This window comes from Equus asinus, chromosome 6 (genome assembly GCF_041296235.1).
Source record: "Equus asinus isolate D_3611 breed Donkey chromosome 6, EquAss-T2T_v2, whole genome shotgun sequence".
Lineage (NCBI taxonomy): Eukaryota > Metazoa > Chordata > Mammalia > Perissodactyla > Equidae > Equus > Equus asinus.
The window spans coordinates 39585775-39611344 of record NC_091795.1 but is presented as its reverse complement, the minus strand read 5'-3'; the positions used below and the strand labels follow the sequence as shown (position 1 = coordinate 39611344).

At 41.0% G+C, this 25570-nt stretch overlaps 1 protein-coding gene across 2 annotated transcripts in view; it reads right to left on the bottom strand.

Moving 5' to 3' along the window:
* SLC4A5 (solute carrier family 4 member 5) overlaps window positions 1-25570 on the bottom strand; it is a 116119-nt gene that overhangs the window by 71801 nt on the left and 18748 nt on the right. For both annotated transcript variants that reach the window (XM_044772693.2, XM_044772692.2), the window contains exons 3-4: window positions 15743-15823; window positions 6415-6606 (exon numbers count right to left, since the gene is read on the bottom strand). In XM_044772693.2, coding sequence (XP_044628628.1) covers window positions 6415-6606; window positions 15743-15821 — 271 coding nt within the window. In that variant the 5' untranslated portion in view covers window positions 15822-15823. The remainder of the gene's footprint in view (window positions 1-6414; window positions 6607-15742; window positions 15824-25570) is intronic.

The following is a 25570-nucleotide window of genomic DNA, read 5'->3' as shown; positions in this document are numbered from 1 at the left end:
TTGAGAGGCGACCTGAAGGCCCCAAGTCCTAGTTTCATGCACAGTAAAGTTGTTTGTCTAGAAAGCTGTCCATAAACACCAAATGTGCTTGCTGAGAAACGAAGAAGAGAGAATCTGCCCACTTGTAGTATTTATGGGAATCCCTCTTGTCGTAGGCAGCTTTGGGGATGTTGTCCCAGCCCACACCTCACAAAAGGATGACCCCCTGGCAGCTGTGTTTGTGGAATGCATGACCTGTAGCCCCTGGCTACAGTTAATTGCACCAGAAACAACTAACTGGACACCTGACCCAAGCCTGGAAATTTAGAATTGGGTCTCTGAGATAGCTGGACCTTTCCTGACGGTTTCTGGAAAAGAGAACATGTAAACTGGAAGCTGAGGGCACAGAGAAGCAGAAAGGGCTGCAGAGAGAGAGGAGTGAAGCAAATTGACAGGAGAAGCAGGGGGAAGAGACCATGCCATGCCAGAAAGGGGACTGAGAGGGTGCTGTGCCCACCCCCTGAGCCTGGCCATCTGTTCTGCTGTGGGACTGTGAGAAACTCCGTTCGTCTTATAATGTAAACTCACACACAAACTCTCTCTCTCTCTCTCCGTGCTCAAGGCAGCTCAAGTAGGTTTCTAACACTTGAGATAAAGTTACCCTCTTAATCACGAGTCCCTCTTATATGAAATTCTAGGGTATGGAGATTTTCTTCTGCGTACCTTCTTGAAAACTACAAGTGTAAGAGTTATAAGAGAATGTGGGTCAGTGTAGTAAGACCAGTTAGAATAACAAGGAAAAGGGAATCAGTAAAAGAGAAGGGGGTAAAGTAAAGGCAAAGCAGGCCCAAAGGAAGGAAGGTCAAGGGAAAGAAACCTTGGCCCTGGCCACAGCCCTAGCTAAGGTAGGAAGTTGTGACTGACGGCCCACAGAGCCAGGCAAGCACACGGCTGGCTCCCCAAAAGTTCTTGTGGAGGAACCAAGGCTGGAAGATCTTGATGTGTTGTGAGGGGCAGACTCAGCCAAGGCTGGGTGAGAAATTTAGATAAGAGATCCTCCAGTCTTTCCCGGGAAGAGCATCGACCTTAGTGTGAAGTCAGAGAGACCCTGAGCATTTGCAGGAGACCCCACACAGAAAAGAGAACAATGACGTTCATCTCCTAAGCCCTGGAGGAGGAGATTCTGACATTTCTGGAGAAACAAAATAGTAAACAGCAATTGACTGTATCACATCCATTATTCGTAAGTTAAGATATATGGAATGTCACCGATAGTCTTCAATTAGCATGTGGTTCTTATTGTTTTGTTTTAGTGAATTTAAATATCGTAAAGTGAATAAATTTTTATTAAAATCAAAACAGTCAGTTGCTGCTTCTTCCTTCTAAGCTAAGAGATGCATTCATGAGACTGAATCTTGGTACTGCTTCCTTCCTCTTGCAGAGGCCAGTGTGGAGGGAGAAGGGGGAGAGGGAGATGTCAAGGCTTCTTTCAAGTCTTCAAGGTTGCTGAAGGGCTAGACCTACAGGAGATGGTCTTTGTGTTCCATTCAAGGCAGTATGTGTCTTCAGGTGTGCAAAAATGGGCCCTGAGCCAAGATGGAGACAGAGGGAAGTTGATGTCACTGAAAAGTGAGGGGAGTGAGGGTGTGTGTATGAGGAGAGGGGGCCCAAAAGCTGAGAAGCAAGGAGATGTGAGAGGACTCAGGAAGGGCAGTGGAGATGGGGGGAATTGCCAAAAATATGGTCGGAGGCCGATGGGAAATTCCTGGTGGCCAGAGGGTTTTTAAGAACAGAGCTATCTAGTATCTCGTTTTAAAGGTTGTATGTCTCTGCAACATTAAACTGCTCCACGGTTCTGAACCTTCAACAAAGTCTGCCACTCACATCCATGCCATATGAGACCAATTTGGGGGAAAGCAAAGAAGGTCTGAACTCCATGCCTGAGCCAGCCTGGAGGTGAAAGCAGAGAACAGGTACAGGAGGTAAAACAGCAAGTCTGCACACCCACCAGGGAGGGACTTGAAGCCAGAGTGAGACACTGAGACTGGAGGCCCCTGGGAACTCACAGAAATTTAGGCAAAGGCATGGACTTCCCCCAGGATGTGAGTGAGGAGGCTGGAGTCCATATTAGCTAACTCTCAAGGAATAAGATAAATCCTGCTAAAACATGGCTTATAAAAATTTATATTTATTACAACTTTCATTGGGTCACTTGCAAACAGGCTCTCAACCCTAATTTCCCTTAAGGTCTTAAGGCCCCTAACCCAGGATTGTCTTCTAATAGGATTTTTTGTTTGTGTTTGTGTTTGATTTTAGAATAGCCCTTGGGGCTGGGGAGGGAATGCTGTGTATGTCCACAGCTCCAGGAGATGCAGATTGTAAGGTGTCAAAGAGCAAGAAGAGAGAAAAGAGTAAACACAGGTTTCCTTTGGGAAATTTTAATTTGCCTTCCTGCCTGCCTATCCCCTCCCCCAAGGGGGCATGAAAGGTCTAGAATGATCCTCATTCTTTCCCCTTTTCCTTCTTCCTTCCCCCATTCTCTCTTCTTGTATCCCTCCAAGATATAAACTGGGAAGGAAGACAAAGGTGAAGAAGCCACCCCATTTTAAAGCTTCAAACTCTAAAAGAAACCTAATTTTCTTTGTTCCTACATTAGAAACACAGCCTGTCTCATGAACTCCTTCGTGGAGGAGATGCTTTAGAGATAAATGTGCCTTCTGTCCCAACCCTTGCTCCTTCCTCATTAGAAATGGGGAAAGAAAGACCACTTGAAATATGTCCTTGGTCCTAAGGTCTTGGAACCGTATGAGACTCAAATGTCTGGCTAGAAAACAGCCTTTTCCCCCTTTACTTTCATCCTGGGGTGGTTTTGATCTTTTAGTGATCCAAGCATTGTTTAATACCTGGCAAGTGGAAGAAGGCCTGAATTTTTCGTACCCCTTCCATCAGAAGGATCTCATAAGCTCTTGGTACCAGTGAAGGCAGCCAAACCAAACCAACATCCACTTGTAGAGGAAAAAGATTTGGGCTCCTTGCTCTTAAATTGGGTTAATGGATATCAATTGAACTAAGATATGTTAAGTGCCTACCATGCACCGTGCATCATGTGAAGTATTTTATATCTGTTTACATAGCATTTAGCAACTCACAACAACTTAGCGTGACCAACAACCCCAGTTTGCCTGGTACTGACCTGGTTTTAGCACTGAAAGCCGTTCATCCTGGGAAACCAGTCAGTCCCAGGCAAACTGAAACAGGTGACCCCCTTACAACAATCTTTCACTCTACAGATGAAGATGCTGCGACTCCAGAGTCTACAGCCCCAGGCTGGACTTGGCTAATCTTGTTTCTCCTGGATCTTAGCTCCGGTTCTTACTACCAGCCGAGAAAAGTAGAAATGCAGCCGTATTTCTAAAGCTACTTCTAATCCACTTGCTCCTAATGGCCTCTCCAGAGGTTCTCAGAGCCAGAAAATGCATTCTTTCCAGGAAGGTAGCATGGCTCTTACCGATTCTCACCACAGCTTGAATTCTATTCCTCATATATGTTCTGCTTGAGTCAAAATTGATCGGCTGCTAAGTATTGACTTCCTAACATTATATTCACACTGGGGGAAGGGGTGGTAAGGAGAGAGAATAAACAAACCAACTGCTATGGCATATTATTCCCTACCTACCCATCCCTTTCACCATTAGGCAATTCCGCTGCTTGGAAGGATGTAATTCTCAGCCCGTGTTGAATGTGGTGATTGACCAGTGACGGCTTACGAAGGGCAGCAGTGTGGTGGAAGGAGCACGCACAGGCTTTGGAGTCAATAGACCTGTTTTCAAATCCCAGCTTCACTGAGCACAGCTGTATCACACTACATCTCTTTGAACCTTGATCCCCCAATCTGAAGACGGGGATAACAATATCTTCCTTTTATTAATACTATGCCTTTAGTTAAGAAAATTATAATGAACTACCATTTCCCGGGTACAAAGCTCCTTCACATACATTGTCTTGCTGGCGCTTTGTCATTATTCCGTGAGGCAGGAACTGAAGGGGTCTCTTGTCAATCCTTCATCTGCACAGCCTGCCTTACACTCAGGCCATCTAGCCTCCCCAGCATGGCCCAGGCCCCCCACATTCTGCACAATCACCCTCTCTGTAGTGGGAGTTCCCACTTGGCTATGTGGCCAGGCCAGCTGGACCCCCTCCCTGTGCTGTCTGGATGGATTCACAGAATAGACAGGAGACTCAGAGAGGGAGAACACATGTGGTCAGGTGCCCTACAGCAAAGAAAAGGGGGAGATTCAGGCAATTATCTAGATGATGCAGGTAAAATGATGCTGCACTGTTTTGTTTTCCCTTCTGCAGGTCATTGTCACTGACCCTGTGATGTGGTGTACATCACACATCCATTTGGCTTGGAAGAAGTGAATGACTGAGGAGTGAACCTCTACCACCCCATGGAGAACGGCAGGAATAAGCTGGCCCCACAGGCCACAGAAAAATCGCTGTGGCTATTGACTTGCCAGCAAGCTTTGTGGCTCCCTTAAACCAGTGTGTCTGGAACTGGGGTCTGGAATGTATTCTTAGGGATAGGTGAATTCTATCTGAATTTTTTAATTTTGTGTTTTCATTTTGACGATAATCTTTAAAAGATTTTTTTTATCAGATATAAGGGCAAAACTTTTCTGTTCTTATAATTCAAAATTAGAGGACATTTTTATGGAATAAAACTTTAAATAAGATAGTGTTTCTCAAACTAGGATTTATGGCCCCCCGGGGATCTGCAAATGTACAAATGCATTTTCATGGGTCAACAAGAATTTATTTTCCCTTTAAAAGGGGTCCTTACTTTACTCTAGGTTCAAAGACACAGCCTGAAATTTCCTGTCCTCCTAGGCTCTCCCATTCTCTCTGTCCTATTCCATAGCCATGCCAAGGACAAGCCAGTAACACACAGGCATGGGAACAGCAGATCACGAAGGGAATGTACTGAATGTACAAATGTCTCAAAAGATTCTACATTCTCTCCTCTTTGGTTTCCAGTTAAAACCAGTGTCCCTTTAACTGAAGCAGAAACCACCGAAACATCATAAAATCCACCATTCACGATTACTTCTGTGATGCACCATGTCGTATCAATAAACACCGTTTATTAGGCCTCCTCCAAATCCTTTGAGCAGAGAGCACCAAGTCTAAGTCACTTTCCTCTTCTCTGGCTCAGGAGGGACCCAGCAGACTCAGCTTTCAAAGGGTGACCTCGTCCCTGAATGTGGGAGAGGTGGTGGGGTGCCAGGAGAATGCCCAAGAGAGTGAGTGGGAGGTGTCCAGATCCAAGATGGGAAGCAGAAGGTCTTCCCACCAGGCTTGCTCTCCTCTGGGTCCCCAGTGTGCATGCATGTTTGTGTGGATGTGTATACACACATATTTTAATCAGAGCTCATCTCTTACACTGGACACCTCCAAAGGACTCCTCATTAACCTGTCTCCCACAGACACATTTACTCTGGAAAAGCCACAGGCCCTGGTAGACCTGTGCTCGTGAGAGCATTTGTTCAGGGCGGCTGCAGGGTTGAGGGGGGCTGGGATGGCCTTTGGGAGCATGTATGTCAGGTCTCCTCCTACAGGGACACTAAAACACTGTTCCTGCCTCCGACATTCCTTTGCAGGTTTAGATGGTAAAATAACTAATTTTGCCTTGCTCAAGAGAGCGGATATAGATAAAAGAAACCAATTAAATACTATTAATTGGGCAAATGTGGGATACGCTGGGAGTGAAATCATGTCCTAGAAACAGCAAAGTCTCAAAAGAATAAGATGTCACAGTGGTACTCTAAGGATTCCGTCTTTTCACTTCTCTTAAGATTGCTGCTTTTCTTTCCACAGAAAGGAACAAAAGACTGATTTTTCATCAGCCCAGAACGGATTTCTGCGGCAGCAAAGGAAGGCCTCAGGGGCTTCACTGACCTGGGAGAGAGCTTCCCAAGGGTCTGCCAGCTACAGTGCGGGGCGCCTAGACAACTCTGCATCACTCCTTCAAGCTCAGATGAGGCAAGAGGGTGGAGGTAACAGAGGAAGGAGTCCCCTTCTCTGAGCACAATGCTTCACGCCAATCATGTTTGTTATTGGTTCTTAGGGCAATGGCCGTGTGGCCCCTAGGAGTTTGGAAATGAGGGAAATAATTCTGAGAATTAAACCATGAAATCAACACGGAATGGGATCAGAGCAGAGGTCTCAAAGTCACCAGAGAGAGACGGGGGCTCAGCCTGACTAAAGGCAGCCCTGAGCGGGGAGGCTGGTCCCTAACGGCAGCAGAGCCAAGGGGACCTGGGAGACCTGAGCCTTGTGGGGCGTCACTCACGTATCTCCAGGGAATTCCTCATGCTGTGCCCCATCTGGCACATCAGCAGATGGCTCCCCAGAATGCATCCCTCAAGAACTCACGGGTCCTGCTGACATGCTCCACGCTGCTGTCTCGGCTGTTTCCCATGCTCCCTGCACTGGTCAGTTCCTGCTGTGGCTTGTCCGGCTGCAGGCCCCAGCGGACCTTTTGTAGGCCTGAAAGATGTCCCCTTTGGTCTCTTTTCCTTTGAGGGTAAGTGGGAACTGAAAGTCCGATGTGGATGGAACGGCAGTCTGTGGGCACAGGACAAAAGAGGGGGGAGGCAGAGTTACTGAAAATTGGCATTTCTCCTTAATAGCCTCCAGTTACAGAGAGCTGGGGCCACTGAAGCAGAATGGAAAACATGGGATCCCTGGAAAAGGCCACTGCCCTGAGGCTTGCATTTGACAGAATTCTATTTCTGAACCACTCAACAGTTGCTGGAAGGGATGTCCGTGGTGCTTTAGAATCCTGTTAGAATGAGCAGAGCTCCCAACTCCCCATTCTTGCTTTCCCAGAGCAGCAATGACCACACATGGCTTTTCACACATGGTCCAGGAAAGAGTCTCAGTGGGTCACAGATTTAGCCTCAAAGTCAAGCCTCCTCTTTGGTTGTTATGGGAAAGCCATACGCATTTCCATCGAGGGCCATTTTTACTAACAACCAAGGACGACATGAACTACTTATCAGAGAAGTGAGTTATTAAGGGTTTCTTAAAGCTGACTTTGTAAACCAGAATTTGCAAGAACAAGAGTTACCAAGAACCATAACTCAGAATTCTGCTACGAAGCCTGACTGCTACGTAAAGCCCCCACTAGTTCCATGCACACAGAGGCAGCTGGAATTCCTTCTGCTCTTGGGAAGGGCGTTCTGCTGCCCGTTTCTCATCAGTGTGTCTTGAGTTGGTGAACAATTTTTAAAATAATTAATAGATTATTTTAGTACAGTTTTAGATTCACAGAATAACTGAGCAGATAGTACTTAGAGTTCCAGGTACGTACTCCCACCCTACCCCCACCTCCACAGTTTCTCTATTATTTTTTTTGTTTAGACATAATTTACAAGTAACATTGTATTAGTTTAAGGCATACAACACAGTGATTTATGTGTATATTGTGAAATGATTACCACAATAAGTTAACATCAATCACCTCACATAGTTATAATTTTTTTCTTGTGATGAGAACCTTTAAGATCTACTCTCTTAGCAACTTTCAAATATACAGATTATTAATTATAGTCACCATGCTATGTATTACATCCCCAGGACTTATTTATCTTATCACTGGAAGTTTGAACCTTTGACCACCTTCACCCATTTTGCCCATCCTCCATCCCCCACTTCTGGCAACCACAAATCTGTTCTTTGTTTCTATAAATTTGGGGGGTTTTTTAGGTTCTACATATAAATGAGATCATACAGCATTTGTCTTTCTTTGTCTGACTTATTTCATTTAGTATAATGCCCTCAAGATCCATCCATGTTGTTGCAAATAGCAGGATTTCCTTCTTTCTCATGGTTGACTAATATTCCATTGTGTATATATATATATACACACACACCGCTTCTTCTTTATCTGTTCACCCATCGATGAACACTTAGGCTGTTTCCATGTCTTGGGTATTGTAAATGATGCAATGAACTTGAGGGTGCAGATATCCTTTTGAGCTAATATTTTCATTTTCTTTGGATATAAACACCCAGAAGTTAATCGTTGGATCATATGGTAGTTCTGTTTTTAATTTTTTGAGGAACCTTCATACTGTTTTCCATAGTGAATGCACCAATTTACATTCCCACCAACAGTATGAAAGTGTTCCCATTTCTCCACATCCTCTCCAACACTTGTTATTTCTCGTCTTTTTGATAATAACCATTCTAACAGATGTGAGGTGATATCTCATTGTGGTTTTGATTTGCATTTCCCTGATGATTAGTGATGTTGAGCACCTTTTCATGTACCTGTTAGGCATCTGTTATGTCTTTGGAAAAATGTCTACTCAGTTCTTCTCCCTATTTTTTAATTGGATTCTTTGTTTTTTTCTATTAAGTCATATGAGTGCTTTATATATTTTGGATATTAACCCCTTATCAGATATGTGATTTGCAAATATTTTCTCCCATTCTGTAGGTTGCCTTTCACTTTGTTGATGGTTTTCTTTGCTGTGTGGAATATCCTTGATTTGATGTAGTCCCGCTTGTTGACTTTTGCTTTCATTGCCTTTGCTTTTGGTGTCAAATTCAAAAAAATCATTTCCAAGACTAATGTCAAGGAACTTACTGCCTATGTTTTCTTCTAATTTTATGGTTTCAGGTCTTACATTCAAGACCATTTTGTCCATTTTGAGTTGATTATGCTTATGGTGTAAGATAGTGGTCCAGTTTTATTCCTTTGTATGTGGCTGTCCAGTTTTCCCATCACCATTTATTGAAGAGACTATCCTTTCCCTAATGTATATTCTTGGCTCCTTTTTCATAAATCAATTGACCATGTATGCATGCATTTATTTCCGGACTCTCTATTCTGTTCCATTGATCTATGTGTCTGTTTTTATGCCAATACCATACTGTCTTGATTACTATAGCTGTGTAATTCAGTTTGAAATCAGGATGCATGATGCCTCCAGCTCTGTTGTTTCTCAAGGTTACTTTGGCTTTTTGAGGTCTTTTGTGGTTTCATACAAATTTTAGGATTTTTTGTTCTATTTCTGTGAAAAATGCCATTGAAATTTTGATACAGATTGCATTGAATCTGAAGATTGCTTCAGGTAGTATGGACACTTTTATAATATTAATTCTTCCAATCCATGAGCATGGGATATCTTTCCATTTATTTGTTTCTTCCTCAATTTCTTTCACCAATGTCTTGTAGTTTCAGTATACAGGTCCTTCACTTCCTTGGTTAAGTTTATTTATTCCCAGTTGTTTTGTTCTTTTTGTTGCAATTGTAAATGGGATTGTTTTCTTAATTTCTCTTTCTGGTAGTTTGTTATTTGTGTATAGAAACACAACTGATTTCTGTATATTGATTTTGTGTCCTGCAACTTTACTGAATTTGTTTATTAGTTCTAACAGTTTTTTGTTGGGGTCTCTTGGGTTTTCTATATATAATAGCATGTCCTCTGCAAATCAAGACAGTTTTACTACTTCCTTTCTAACTTTGGTGTCTTTTATTTCTTTTTCTCGCCTAACTGCTCTGGCTAGGAATTCCAGTACTTTGTTGAATAAAAGTAGCATCAGTAGGTATCCTTATCTTGTTCTTGATCTTAGAGGAAAAGCTTTCAGCTTTTCACAATTGAGTACGATGTCAGCCGTGGGCTTGTCATATATGGACTTTGTTATGTTGAGGTACATTCCCTGCATACCCAGTTTGTTGAAACTTTTGATCATGAACGGATGTCGGATTTTGTCAAATGACTTTTCTGCATCTATTGAGATAATCCTATGATTTTTATCCTTTATATTGTTAATGGGATATATTACATTGATTGATTTGCAGATGTTGAACCATCCTTGCATCCCTGGAATAAATCCTACTTGATCACAGTGTATGATCCTTTTAATGTAACGTTGAGTTTAGTTTCCTAATATTTTGTTGAAGAATTTTGTTCATCAGGGATATTGGCTCGTAATTTTCTTTTCTTGTAGTGCCCTAATCTGGTTTCAGTATCAGGATAACGCTGGTCTCGTAAAATGAGTTTGGAAGTGTTCCTTTCTCTTCTATTTTTTAGAGGAGTCTGAGAAGGATGGGTATTAATTCTTGTTTAAGTGTTTGGTAGAATTCACCAGTGAAGACATCTGGTCCTGGACTTTTGTTTGTTGGGGGGGTTTTGATTACTGATTCAATCTCCTTACTAGTAATTGGTCTGTTTAGATTCTCTGTTTCTTCATGGATCAGAAGAAATTGGTCATTTTTTTTTTTTAAAGATTGGCACCTGAGCTAACAACTGTTGCCAATCTTCTTCTTCTTTTTTTTTTCCTGCTTTTTTCTCCCCAAATACCCCCAGTACATAGTTGTATATCTTAGTTGTGGGTCCTTCTAGTTGTGGCATGTGGGATGCTGCCTCAACATGGCCTAACGAGTGGTGCCATGTCTGTGCCCAGGATCCGAACCCTGGGCCGCTGAAGTGGAGCGCATGGACTTAACCACTTGGCCACGGGGCTGGCCCCAAAATTAGTCAGTTTTATGTTTCTAGGAATTTATCCATTTCTTCTTGGTTGTCCAATTTGTTGGTGTATAATTGCTTATAGTAATCTCTTATGATACTTTGTATTTCTGTGGTATCGTTGTAATGTCTCCTCTTTCATTCCTAATTTTATTTGAGTCTTCTGTCTTCTTTTCTTGGTAAGTCTAGCTAAAGTTTTGTCTATTTTGTTTATCTTTTCTATTGTCTTTTTCATTTCTATTCCATTTATTTCTGCTCTGATCTTTGTTACATCCTTTTTTCTACTAACTTTGGGCCTAGTTTGTTCTTTTTCTAGTTCCTTGAGGTGTAAACATAGGTTGTTTATTTGAGCTCTTTCTTTTTTCTTAATGTAGGCATTTATTGTTATGAATTGTATCCCCTGTTATTAATAATTTGCATTAGTGTGGTACATTTGTTACAATTAATAAACCAATATTGATACATTGTTATTAACTATAGTCCATAGTTTACATCAAGGTTCACTCTTAGTGTTGTATAGTTCTACAGGCTTTGACAAATGCATAATGATGTGCATCTACCATTACTGTTTCATACAAAATAGTTTTACCACCCTAAAAATTCCCTGTGCTTCACCTATTCATCCCTCCCTTCCCTCCTATAGGACCTCTTTTTACTGTCTCTATAATTTTGCCTTTTCCAAAATGTCATATAGTTGGAATCATACAGTATATAGCCTTTTCACAATGGCTCTTTCAATTCGCAATATGCATTTAAGTTTTCTCCATGTCTTTCACAACTTGATAGCTCATTTCTTTTTCTCTCTGAATAATATTCCATTGTATGGATGTATCATGGTTTGTTTATCCATTCCTCTATTGAAGGACATCTTGGCTGCTTCCATGTTTTGGTGATTATTAATAAAGCAGCTATAAACATTCATGTACATGTTGCTATGTGCACATAATTTTCAACTCAACTAGGTAAATACTTGAGTGTTATTGCTGAATTGTATGGCAAGACTATGTTTAGCTTTGTAAGAAGCTGCCCAAATGGTTATACCATTTTCATTCCCACCAGCAATGCATGAGTGTTCCTGTTGTGCTGCATCCTCATCAGCACTGGGCATTGCCAGTTTTTGATGTGTAGTGGATCTCATTGTTATTTTAATTTGCAATTCCTTAATGACGTTTGATGTCAAGCATCTTTTCATATGCTTATCTACCATCTGTAATATCTTCTTTGGTGAGGTGTCTGTCAGATCTTTTGCCCATGTTTTAATTGGGTTGTTTATGGCTGAGTTTTAAGAGTTCTTTGTATATTTTGAGATGCATATCCTTTATCAGATATATCTTTTGCAAATATTTTCTCCTAGTCTGTGGCTTGCCTTGTCTTTGTCTTAATAGTATCTTTCACAGAGCAGAAGTTTTTAATTTTAATAGAATGCAACTTATCAATTATTTCTTTCTTGGATGATGTCTTTGATGTATCTAAAAACTCATTGCCAAACCTAAGGTCATCTAGATTTTCTCCTTATCCTCTAGAAGTTTTATAGTTTTACATTTTACATTTAGGTTTAAGATCTATTTTGAGTTCATTTTTGTAAAAGATGTAAGGACTATGTCCAGATTCTTTTTTTTTTTCTAGATGGGTATTCAGTCGTTCCAGCAACATTTGTTGAAAGGACTATCCTTCCTCCATTAAATTGCCTTTGCCTCTTTGTCAAAGATGAATTGACTATATTTGTATGGGTCCTTTTCTGGGCTATTTTGTTCCATTGATCAATCTGTCTATTCTTTTGCCAGTATCATGCTCTCTTAATTATTGTAGCTTTATAGTAAGTCTTGAAGTTGAGTACTGTCAGTCCTCCAACTTTGTTCTTCTTCAGTATTGCGCTGGCTATTCTCAGTCTTCTGTTCTTCTGTATAAACTTTAGAATCAGTTTGTCAATAACAAAACAAAATAACTTGCAGGGATTTTGATTGGGATTGTGTTGAATCCTTAGGTCAGATTGGGGGGAACTGACATCTTAACAACATTCAATCTTCCTATCCATGAACACAGAATCTCTCTCCATTTACTTAGATCTTTGATTTCTTTAATCAGTTTTATAGTTTTTCTTATACAGATCCCATATATATTTTGTTAGATTTATTTCTAAGTATTTTTTGTGCTAATGCAAATGGCAACATGTTTTTAGTTTCAAATTCCAATTGCTGGTATATAGGAAAGTGATTAACTTTTGTATACTAATCTTGAATCCTGAAAACTTACTATAATTTCTTATTAGTTCCAGGAGTTTTTGTTGTTGTTTATTCTTTCATATTTTCTACACAGATGATCATTTCATCTGCAAATAAAGATAGTTTTATTTTTTCCTTCCAAATCTATATGGCTTTTATTTCCTTTTCTTGTTTATTGCATAAACTAGAATTTCCAATATGATTTTCAAAGGAGCAGTGAGAAGGAATATCCTTGCCTTGTTCCTAATCTTACTGGGGAAGCTTCTAGTTTCCCACCATTAAGTATAGTGTTAGCTGTGGTTTTCTATAGATGTGCCTCATCAAGTGGAGGAAGTTTACCCTCTATTCTTAGTTTACTGAGAGTTTATTAAGAATGAGTGTTGGATTTTACCAAATGCTTTTCCTGCATCTATTGATATGATCATGTGATTTTTCTTTTTTAGCCTGTTGATATGATGGGCTACATTAATCAATTTTCATATGATGAACCAGCCTTGAATGCCCGGAACAAATTCCATTTGGTCACGTTGTATAATTCTTTTTTCAGTTTCAGCTTTGTCGTTGTCGTGAGGGTTGGAGTGATCACTTTGAAGCTCTTTACGTGTCAAAATGGAAACTAGAAGTCTTGTTTGTCGTTTTTAATTGTTGCAACTCTCTCTTTCATAAGTTTCTGCTACTGTAGCTTCTGGGTGGACTTCTTTTGGCTAATTCTACAATGCATAGTGATGTCTATTGACACCAACAATAGCTTTGATTTATAATTTTCTGATATCAAGGCTCTAACTTGAATCATCCACCTGCCAAATACTAAAGCTACTTTTGTCCTTTGGACCTTTACATTGTGTTTTATTTTCTTCTTTCTGAAGAGAAATGAGAATGAGTGGAGTAAATGAGTGGGAAGATCTTTTGCCCTGCTTAAATGGACTTCAGTAAAAATGTGTAAAAACCACTGGTTTAGGATAAGTTTGAGTCTGGAATTCCAGGGCGACAGTTTTCCCAAGAGCAGGCTGGCCAACAAATACTGATTATTATAACTATTTTTTTTTTTTTTGAGAATTTTTTTTTTTTTTTTAAGATTTTAATTTTTTCCTTTTTCTCCCCAAAGCCCCCCGGTACATAGTTGTATATTCTTGGTTGTGGGTCCTTCTAGTTGTGGCATGTGGGACGCTGCCTCAGCGTGGTTTGATGAGCAGTGCCATGTCCGCGCCCAGGATTCGAACCAACGAAACACTGGGCCGCCTGCAGCGGAGCGCGCGAACTTAACCACTCGGCCACGGGGCCAGCCCCTATTATAACTATTTTTGAAGCCCAAGAGTGGCAACTGAAAGTTGAAAGGCTGTGGCAGAAAGGGAAGTTAGACCTTACGTTCTTACACCAAGATCTACATTTACTTGTTTTTTTTCCCTGGAGAGGAAGGGCTGCCTTTTGGCTCAAACTCCTGAAATGCAGATACTAGACACCTGGGCACTCATCGGCTGTGGAAATCACACAGGAACCACATCAAGCTAAACCTTGGAGAAGCATGTTCAAGCCTTTTAGAGATATGTTGAGTGTCTGTATGAGTCATTCCTAGGCACTGGAGAGTCAGATTACCTGGATGTCAGTGTACAACCTCTTTAGAGCCCCAGCTTACCTCAACTCACCCCACTGCTTGCTCTTCTGGACCCTCAGTCTCCCTTGGGTATAACAAGGAATTCGAGGTAGAGATTTTTAAGAAGTGCAGCCTCGCTTCCTAGTGGACTAGTATCAAAATGACTGGTGCTCCTCTTTCCTTTTCACCTCTCCCTCCAGCATGGTGTGACTTCCCCTGCTCTGCTACATGTCTTAAGCAAGCTGTAATTCAAGGTAAGCCATGGAAACCAACATTTAGAGGTGAGTAGTTCTACTCTAAGGGCTTAGCATACCTGGGGATTTTCAATGACGACTTCCTATCCTCCACCCTTGAGGCCAGGAATGGGAAGCAGCTGATATGTCAAAAGGTCCTCTACTCAAGAGTCAGCTGCCCTGGGTGCTCCCTGGCTAGTTTTTCACTTGCTCTATGACCATGTACATCTGCCTCTCTAGAACTCAGTGACCTCATCTGTAAAATGGGAATAAAAATCCTTTCTCTGTTTTTTGAGAAATAGGATGGTATATGGGAATGTGATTATGAAAATTATAAAGGGCTATACACATGAAGAATATCCTTATCAAAGAAATCAGGAGAGTTGGCTGTCAGGAAAATATTTTACTACTGGCCTGGGATCTAACTTGTCCCATTTTTTCGAGGTTTCCATCATAATCATCAGAGTGTGGCTGGATAGCTGGTGAACTATGGGGAATGGCTAGCCCTCCCCCCAACCTTCTTTCTTCACTTTGCAGGACCTCTCCTCTCACTGTGAACATCTTACAGTTTGGCTCAGGACAATGCCAAGTTCTCCTAGGAACTCCTCCCTGCATTCCTCTCCGTCAATAGCCCCAGAGTGTCTCTACACATTCCACAGCTCAGTGAGCATCCAGCTGGGCAGTGAGATTAGTGTTTCCCTCCGAGTGGGGCTGGGGTAGTGGCAGGACACCAGCCTGTCTGGCTGCCTCCGCATAAGCCCTGAGGCTGATTCTCTGTAGGGTGTAGGATACTTAAGGGCCTCTGAGTTAGCAATTCGGGAGCAACAGAAATACCTCGACTCAACACCCTCTTGTACTGGTTTTAAATTAGCTGCCATTTCTAGAATCTATAAAATGCTGATATTTGGCATTTAGTATGGTTTGTAGATCTTGTAAAATAAAATGAGCTTAATTTTGCATTGGGGAAGCTATGCTCTAACCCACATGAGTAAGGTGCCAGATTCCTATCTCCAGCCTCACCACATGGTCCCTTTAAGACACAGTGAAGGTTGGTCCCACTAATCTAGAGCAGACACTGGGTGAGTCAGGGAAAGGGACCAGCTCTCCAGATTCCCCAGCTGGAAGGGCTGTTATAAGGATATTCAAGGAATTCTCAAGTTCTCAAGGTGACCTTACCTTCCTGATCCTGACACCTCCTCCTGTAGTTAGTGGGGTCCAGCTTCCCTACTCCAGCCCTCTCCTCCTCCACCTTCATGACTATAAAGTAAAAGATGAACATAGCCTCAAAATGTGTGTAGTACAAAAGGGTAGGATTTCAAGGACAAATGGTCAAACCCACACTCATAGTGGGAGAGCTTAACACACATAAAAAACAAATTAAGGCAAAAGAAGGTATAAACAATTGAAGAAGCTCAAATATGTTTATATATACATCCCTGACAAATAGAGAACACACTCCTTTTTCAAGTACAAACGGAACATTTCAAAGAGAGTGCATATACTAGGTCACAGAAAAGCCTTAAGTAAATTTCAAAGAATCTGTACCATACTTCTATAGTAAATATATATTTATATATATATTTGGAAACTAAAAGTGATTTCTAATCATGGATTTAACAGGAAACCACATGGAAATGATTAAATATTCAGAAACCAACAATTACAACTACTACGTATTGAAACTTGTAGGATGCAACATACTCAGAGGGAACAGGAAGGAAGGAAAGAAAGAGAGACAGAGAGGAAAGAAGAAAGAAAATAAACGTGATAATTTTTCAACTAAAGTACCTAGAAAAAGACCAAGAGAGAAAATCCAAAGAACGTGGAAGAATACAAATATAAAATGTAACAGTGAAAAATAATGAAACAGAAAACAATCAAGCAGAGATGGTTAATAAACCCAAAAGGCAATTATTTGAAAAGATTATTAAAATAGGCAAAAAATACAAGACTAATCAAGAAGAAAAGAGAATATTCATAAGTAAACAACATGAATCAAACAGGGACATAACTAAAAATGCAGTCGAGAATTTAAAAATTTGAAGCATGCCATGAAAAACTTTATGCCAATATATTTTAAGTTAGATAATAATAATAGCTACCACTGCAATGTGCCAGGCACTATTTTAAATGCTCTGTATGTGTGACTGAATTGAATCTTCTCAAGAACCCTGTGAGATAAGTGATATTATTATTCCCATTTTACAGATGAAAAAACAGAGGCACAGAGAACTTAATTGACTGCCAAAATGAGGAACAGAGATTCAAACCCAGACAGTCTATTTCTAGAACTATAGCTCTTAGCCACTAGGCTAATATATGGATACTTTATTAGAAAAATAATAGAAATTATCAAAATTGACTTTAAAAGAACTGGAAAACCTGAATTAACTAATAACTACTAATTGAAATGGTTTTGGGAAAGGCATCACAACCCATCATATATTGATAATTATTGAAGCTGGTTTACAGGTTCAAAAGGATCATTATATTATTTTTTCTATTTTTATGTTTAAAAATTTTCCATAATGAAAAGAAAAACAAACACCAGGAGTGGATAGTTTTTTTTAAATGTTTTATCTGGACCTTCAAGGATTAGATAGCCTCTAACACACAAAGTGGTTCTCAAAAGTAGAAAAAGAGGAAATTGGAGTCAGTAGATACCTCTGAAGACCAGGGTACATGGTGGGGCTGAAAACAGGGGAGTTGGTTGAATATCTCCATAAGGAGTCTGTTAAACCCTCAGATCTCTCTTCCAGGTTCCAGTCTGCTAGAATGTGCCCCCTACCTCAGAAGATGTAGAGGTCAACCCAGAGGACCCTGAATAGCTGAGGGCAAGAAGGAGTCATTTCACTGGGGGGTGGGTGGAGGTAAGTAAAGGCAGTTACTCAGCCTTCTGCTTACTCAACTCCTAGAACACTAATGCAGCATACACACTCCAGGCAGGAGACCAGACGACTTACAGATTCTGACATTTTGGGGACCTCTAACAAAATGTTGAGGGCTCCACCCCATTACTCACCGTGAGTCTATCATTCAACTAGTCCAGCCTGTCAAACAGCTGTTTGGTGGCTCCATCCAAAATATGATGGCGAACCAAGAATCCCCAGAATGACAGAAACCAAAACAAACAGGAAAAGAGAGAGTCCAAGGAAAAGGAGCAAAGTAGGCAGCCAAAGAGCCATTAAAAACCTACATAATTAACATCTCCAAGTAGACGAGGAAAGATATTGTATCCATGGGGAAAAAAAAAGGGGATGTTGTAAACCTGGAATTTTTTTTTGAGGAAGATTAGCCCTGAGCTAACATCTACTGCTAATCCTCCTCTTTTTGCTGAGAAAGACTGGCCCTGAGCTAACATCTGTGCCCATCTTCCTCTACTTTATATGTGGGATGCCTGCCATAGCACAGCTTGACAAGCAATGTGTAGGTCCACACCTGGGATCCAAACCAGCGAACCCCGGGCCGCCAAAGCAGAACGGGCCAACTTACCCACTGCACCACCGGGCCGGCCCCCATAAACCTGGAACTTTTAAAGAATAAGAAAGAATTCTTGAAAATTAAAGATACTTTAGAAGGAAATTTTTTATAAAATAGTTGGAACATAAAGTTGAAAATAGTCAGCTAATAGAGCACACAGAACTTTTTTAAATAGTAGGAAAAAGACAAGGAAATCAAAGGATCAACTCAGAGGGGCCAACATCTAATAATAGGAGTTCCTGAAAGAGAGATCACGAAAAATGGTAAAGAGGAAATTATCAAGAAAATGACATGAGAATATTGCCCAGAACTGAAGGATTTTAATTTCCTGATTGAAAGGAACTGTTGAGAGCTCAGAAACATGAATTTTTAAAAAAATCCACTCCAAGTCACATCCTCATGAAGTCTTAGAATATTACATAAAAAGAAATGATCTTAAAAGCTTCCAGAGGAAGAAAATAAGTCACCTACAAAGAATCAGACATGAGAACTGGCATCGGATTTCTGAATAGCCACCATGGAAGCTACAAGACAATGGAGTCATGTCTCCAAAAGTGAGAAAAAAGTATTTCAACCTAGAATTCCAGTCCTAACCAAGCTGTCAATCAAATGTGAGGGGAGAATAAGGGCATTTTCAGACATAAAATGTCTCAAAAATTTACCTTCTATGCACCTTTTCTCAGCAAGTGATTGAAGGAAGAACTCGCAAGATGAAGGGGCATCTCAGAAAGAAATAAAGCATCTGGAAGATGGGATTTACCAAAAAAGATTGGCACAAGGAGGCCCTAGGAGCAGCAGCCCAGAGAGCAACAGGTGCATCTTAGAGCAGGCTCTGGACAGGATGGCTCCTAGAAAAAACTAGACCTGATCAATTATCTGGATGTGTTCGACTGTTTTGAGAAGATACTGAGATTCTATCAAGAATAAAGGGTCCAAAGAAAGGAAAAGTAATTGTGGTACACTACACAACTCAAATGGGAGCAATATTTGTATAGTTGTAGTAAATGGAAATGAATGTCAATTTTACCAAAACTTGTGGTATAAACGGGTTGGTATTCCACCCATATGCACTGGTATGGCTGCTGTTTGTGGTTGGTGTCCATTCTAAGTGGTCAGGTATCCATTCTGATGGTCTGTGTCAATGCCATACTGCCTGTTACGTATTTTGAACATCCCTGCTAGTTGTAACTATTTGGAGAGGATGGAAAGATATAGGGGAAGAGTGTGAAGACACCTGTGGAGGACACTGCCAGCTACTGCCTGATGTCCATCCCCCTCTCTACTCTGATTTTGTTTAAGGCAGCAGTGTGGCCAACTAAAAATAATCACTTTCCCCAGATACCCTTCAGCCATCTCTGGCTAAAGAGATATAGGAGAAAGAACCTGGGGAGAGATTCCCTTCCTGGATAAAGCCTCTGCAGAAGAAAGTCCCTTCATTTTCCCTTCTTCTTCCTTCCTGGATAGGGTTGCCATTTTTAGCAAATAGAAACACTGTTTTCCCAGTTAAATTTGAATTTCATACATGCAAAAAATAATTTTTAGTATAACTATGTCCCATGCAATATTGGGGACATATTATACTAAAAAAGTATTCACCGTTTGTCTAAAATTCAAATTTTGCTAGGAAAACTGTATTTTATCTGGCAACACTGTTTCTGGAGCTTAGATATGACGCCTGGAAGTGCAGCAGCCATCTTGTCATCATGGAGATGAAGGCCACGTGCTAATTATGGATACAAAGGGAAGAAGGAGCCTGAGTTCTTAATGTCTTCACTGAGCTACTCTACCAGCATTGGACAGCCCACACCTGGGCTTCCTGTTAGGGGGAACCACTAAACCACTTACTTGTTTAAACTACTACAGTTAATTATTGCGTTACTCAAAACCAGACCTGAGTCATGACAAAAGACTCTGGGAAAGTAAACATTTACTGGGCAAATAAGATTGGGTTCTGTTAGCAAGGAAAACAGAGAGAATGGACATTGAGTGGTCATCTAGCAGTGGTTGCTACACTTTCCAGCATCCATTCCCTCTTCTCCTTGCCCATATATAGAACTCCATCTTGTTCAGCTAGAAACAAGAGGCCCTTGATTGCTGTAGACACCTTCCCTGACCCAAGGCATGAACTGTGATCTGTCTAAACCATTCATGATAATCTTATGGCCCTTGGCCAGTAATTGATCTTAGGAGTAGTCTTGTGACCCTATCAAGCCAATGAGATTTAAGTGGAAGCCCAATGGGTAGGGCTGCCAGTAAAGCGTTTATTTTCCTGATAATACGTGACAGACATAGCTGGAACGCATGTTTTGCCCTTTACCCCCCCCCCACCCTTTTCCTTCATAGACCTTGGACATGAGACCTGTAGATGAAGCAGCCACCTTGCAACAATGATGTGACGAGTATGAAGACCAAAGGCACAGGCTAAGAACAAAGCCGAAGGCTAGAACTAACCTGGGTTCCTGATAATATCACTGAGCTCCAGACTGCTTATCTCTGGGCGTCCTGTTATGTGGGGGAAAAAAATCCACCTTACATGTAAACTGCTAATCAAGTTTTATATTACTTTTAGCTGAAGGCCTTTCTAACTGATACATAATGGAATACTATAGAGAGTTGAAATGAATGGACTAGATCTCTATGTATCAACATGTATAAATCTCAAAAACATAATGAGTAAAAAAATACAAACAAAATGACGTTATTTATATAAAACTTTAATACACAGAAAACACTATCAATATTGCTTATTGCTACATTTATAAATAATAGAAGCATAAAATCATGCAGTGGAATGAGACACACCAACTTCAGGTTACCTCTGAGGAGAGGTCAGGTTTAATGGGGATGTTCTAGCTGTATGTTTGATATTTTGGATATATATAAATATAGATATAAGCAAATATGATAAAATCTTAACATCTGTTAGTTCTGGACAATGATATATGGATGTCTGTCATTCTACAAGTTTGAAATATTTTATTAAAAATTTCTAAGAAATAAGAGAACTAATGACATAATGCTGACATAAAATGCTCGGATAAAATGGGCCAAGTGAGTATTCTTCACAAAGAATGACTGGGGAGAAAAATCCTCACACTTTGATATGTCATTATGAAATTTTAGAATACTACATGTGAAGAAAAGAAAGAGCCTAAAAACTTCTAGAGTGAAAGAAACAGGAAGAGGTCACCTATAAATGAGTAAAAATAAGATTATCAGAAGACTTCTCATCAGTAATGTGGATAACAGAAGATGATGAGTCAATGCCTCCAAAATTCTGAGGAAGAATGATCTCCAGCCTCGCATTCTCCACCCAACAAAACTACTGTCAAGAGCGAGGGTAGAAGACATTTTCAGACATGCAAGAAATCATTTTACTTCTCTCTCATAACTTCCTAGGAGGTTCTTTAGGTATGTTATCACCAGGAACCAAGAAAAGGAAGACAGTGGGATCCAGGAGAGAGCAGATCCAACCCAAATAATGAAGGGAGGTTTCCACACAACAGCTGTGCTATGGTCCTGGGGAGCAGTCAGTCCTCAAACAAGAGCTAAAAGTGAGGTTTCAGAAGGAGCCCCCCAAGGAAAAGAGGAAATGCGAGAGATTTCATACACTCCTTCAGAATTTGGAACAACTTAAGGGAGTGACAAAGATGGAAAATGCAAAGGAAAAGAAAGGCAATTAGAAACACCAGTGAAAAATTAAAACTGAAAGAAATAAAATGTGATCATGGTAGATAATCATAACAGTATAAAAACTGATTTTTGCATTAACTAGAAACAGTGATGATATTTCTTCACTGGGAGGATGAAGAAGAGACGATGGGTATGGTGTAAGATAGTTAAATATTCACCTGTAGGTGGCTAATTTCTAACTTTGATAAATAGCAGGAGATACATATATATAATAATTATTATTATTAGAGAGGTGTAGGTAACCAACAGAAAAAGCTAAAAGAATTCCAACTGGTTGTCTTTGGGAAGTGGAACTGTGGGGTGTGTAAAAAGCTGGGATGGAGTTCTGTCGTTTTTTGTTAAAAGCTCTCACATGTCTTACTTGATTTTTAAATTATGGTCGTATATTATTTTTATTTTAAACATTTTAAAGCAAATAATTTAATATGACACATGTGCTCTCCCTTTATACAATAACTATATTCCTTGAAAATCCATGGTTAAATCTATTTGTTCAAAGCAAATCATGTTCAAAATGTTCAGGATAACTACAAAACAAAGAACCTTTAAGACAGCGGTTCTCAAACTTAAGCAGGCATCAGAGTCACCTGGGGGGCTGGTTAAAACCTAGATTGCTGGGTCCCAACCCAGAGTTTATGATTTAGTAGATCTGAATGGAGCCTGAGAGTTTGCATTTCCGACAAGTTTCCAGTTGATGCTGTGGATCCAGGGAACCACACTCTGAGAACCGCTGTTTTAAGGAGATAACTCCCAATTTATATTTTTTGTTAAACTGAATCACCATACTCAGAGTTTGCTTCACGTGAGCTTCACATCCCTAACAATATCACATCTTTTCATTCCAACGGAGCTTGTGGACTGGTAAGCTTAGCAAGCTAAGCTTAGCAACACTGGTAGCTGGGACAGGTTGGTGATTTTTTTGAGAGTTGATATCTTCCTCCTCTGGCCTGGTCACAGTGAGGAGAACAGAGAAGCTGAGTAACAGACCTTCTTCCCAATAGAGAACCGCCTCCAAATGGTTTAGATGGAACTCACTCCACCTCTCCCCAGCCTCAAATAGGAAAGACCATGTGACCCAGTCTGGCCAATCAAACGCTGCCCATCCCCAGTCACAGACATTGGTTCAGGGATGATCCCATACCCAAAGCTAGGCCCATCAGAATTCTTCCCAGGACAGATCCATCCAAAAACACTGCCTCCCTCTGGCTCTGGCCCTAGCTCCCGCCTCCTGAAGCTGATAAGCTCAGGTGCTACTATCTTGCCTGCCACATAGCGAGAAGTATCCAAAGAAAGTAGAGAAACAGAATACTGAGAAGACCAACCCCCTGAATCAGTGAAATCTGAACTGGCCTTCTCTGTTGTGTTGAGCTGATAAATTCACTTTATTTTTCTCAGGTTTAAGTTAGGTTTCTGACACTTGTACTCAGCAGTTCCTGACTGATACAAATGAAATAGAGTTTTCCAGCATGTTTTAAAAATGTGTTCTTTCAGGGGCTGGCCCCGTGGCCGAGTGGTTAAGTTCGTGCGCTCCGCTGCAGGCGGCCCAGTGTTTCGTTAGTTCGAATCCTGGGCGCGGACATGGCACTGCTCATCAGACCACGCTGAGGCAGCATCCCACATGCCACAACTAGAAGAACCCCCAACGAAGAATACACAACTATGTACCGGGGGGCTTTGGGGAGAAAAAGGAAAAAATAAAATCTTTAAAAAAAAAAAAAAAGTGTTCTTTCATATTGAAGTGCTATGGATTTTCAGATTGGAAGCCAAACAAAAGTGAATAAAAAAATGATGATACAGATGCAAATACAGATGAAAACGCCACAGAACCACAGAATTACGGAGCTATAAGGTAGCTTACATTCAGGGAGATGCACACCTCCCAGTTCTACACTAGTTGAGACATTTTTTCCTCACCTCCTCTGTGCTGGGTCCCACCTCCTCACAACTGGAGAGAAGCTCCCTTCCAGGAGTTGCAGAAGGAAGAGAAGAACCCGGCCTGCCCCAGATCATACTCAAAGGAAGCCATCCATTTGAAGCAGAATGTTGGCCATATGGAAAGCATTTAGATTAACCACTGCTCTGATTGGCAGCTGCAGGGTCCCTCATAAAAATTTCCAATCACGACCTAACCCATGAAACAGAATTTCTATCTCCAGCATTTCATATAATGTAGAGAAATTGAATGTCAGATGTTTCACTTTCACACTCTCATTTAATCTTGACTAAAATTCAGTGAGATGCATAATTTTCACCTGCATTTTACAGATGAGGAAATGGAGATTCAGAGAATTAAGTAACTTTTCCTGTGTCAAGGAGCCAGGCCTGGTGCAGCCAAGATTAAAATAGGATTATCTCTGGTTCCTAGACCCAAGGAAGGAAAGAAGAAAGACAGGAAGGGAGGCAGCAAAGAAGGAAGGAGGAAGAAGAGGAAGAAAAGATGTGAAGATGTGGGAAATAGTGGGGGTCTGGGGTGGGTTTCTGACAGCCTTCCACTTCTGAGTTCCAGGCCCTTCCTGAGGTCTAGCCGAATTCCCATCCACAAGGTCTCCCAATGGCCTTATAATGAGCTCCCTGTTCTCTTCAGCTAGTTTCAGTTGGTTTGAATTACTTACATCCAAAGAGTATTAACCAGGCGTTGGTGGTATAGTGGTGAGCATAGCTGCCTTCCAAAGAGTATTAACCAGTACAACCATCCACTACAGTGTGTTGTCAAAGGAATTGTATTAACAACACACCAGCCCCTCACATGCAGCAAATGACAGAACTTGTGTTGGAAGTTTTCCCTACACAAGCTCCTCCACTGCCCAACCAGCTCACCATTACTCTCCCATCGATCTTTAGACCCTGGTGGTAAGCACAGCTTTATGGTGAGGGATCCAACCAAACTGTCTTCTGTCCTGAGTCACTTAAGGGCCCTATTCCACTTGACTGCCCCTGCCACCAGCCTGGAATCACATTTGAGATCCCTGAGAATCCAAACCCTACTGACAAAATCAGTGCCCTAAGCCTGTAAGGATAAGAACCAGAGTGGCACACTGGCTAGCAGTCACTCAGGGCGCCTGCCCAAGCAGCCTCATGTCCACTGCAGCAAGGATGTGGTGACACAGCTAGCCTCATGGGTGGACAGCACATTTGACCAACAAAACCCTGGTGACGGAATCACCAGCCATTTAAGGCCTCCACCCCATCCACAAGGGCACATCAGTTCAGTCCAACAAATCTACTTTGTTCCAGATATTTGCACTAGACACTGAGAACAAACAGAGCAAAATAATTATTAGGGAAGAAGAGCAAAATATGTCAATGTATCTTCAAGATTAGACGTCCATGTCTCTGGAAGAAAACTAACGAGAAAAAAGGTTGTACCACATTCATCAGTCAGCCTTTGGGGAGTTTTTCCTCCTACCCCACCTTTTAAGCCATTTGACTTTATTGTATGGGACCAGCCCAACATAGTATCCATTGAATCCCTCTGATAGCCCAAAGTATTTCAGCAAAAGACCTCCCAGGGACTCATCTGAGATTATTTTGTGAACTTAATTGACAAGAATGACATGGGGTCATGCTGGGCTTTAAGAGAAAGGCCACCTGCCCAACTGATGATTTATCCATTGCCTCTGGGCCCTGCAGACCCCATCCATGCACGCCCCAGGAGAAAAAAACAAAACAAAACAAACAAACAAAATATCCCTAAGCAAACTACCAGTAACAAAGCCAGGTACCATATCCAAAACCTAACAGCAGGAATGTGTAATGAAAGGAAGCCAGCCATTTTTCAGTTTCTATCCCAAGATGTCACAATAACAAGTGTAATTTATTTTCCCATAGTTT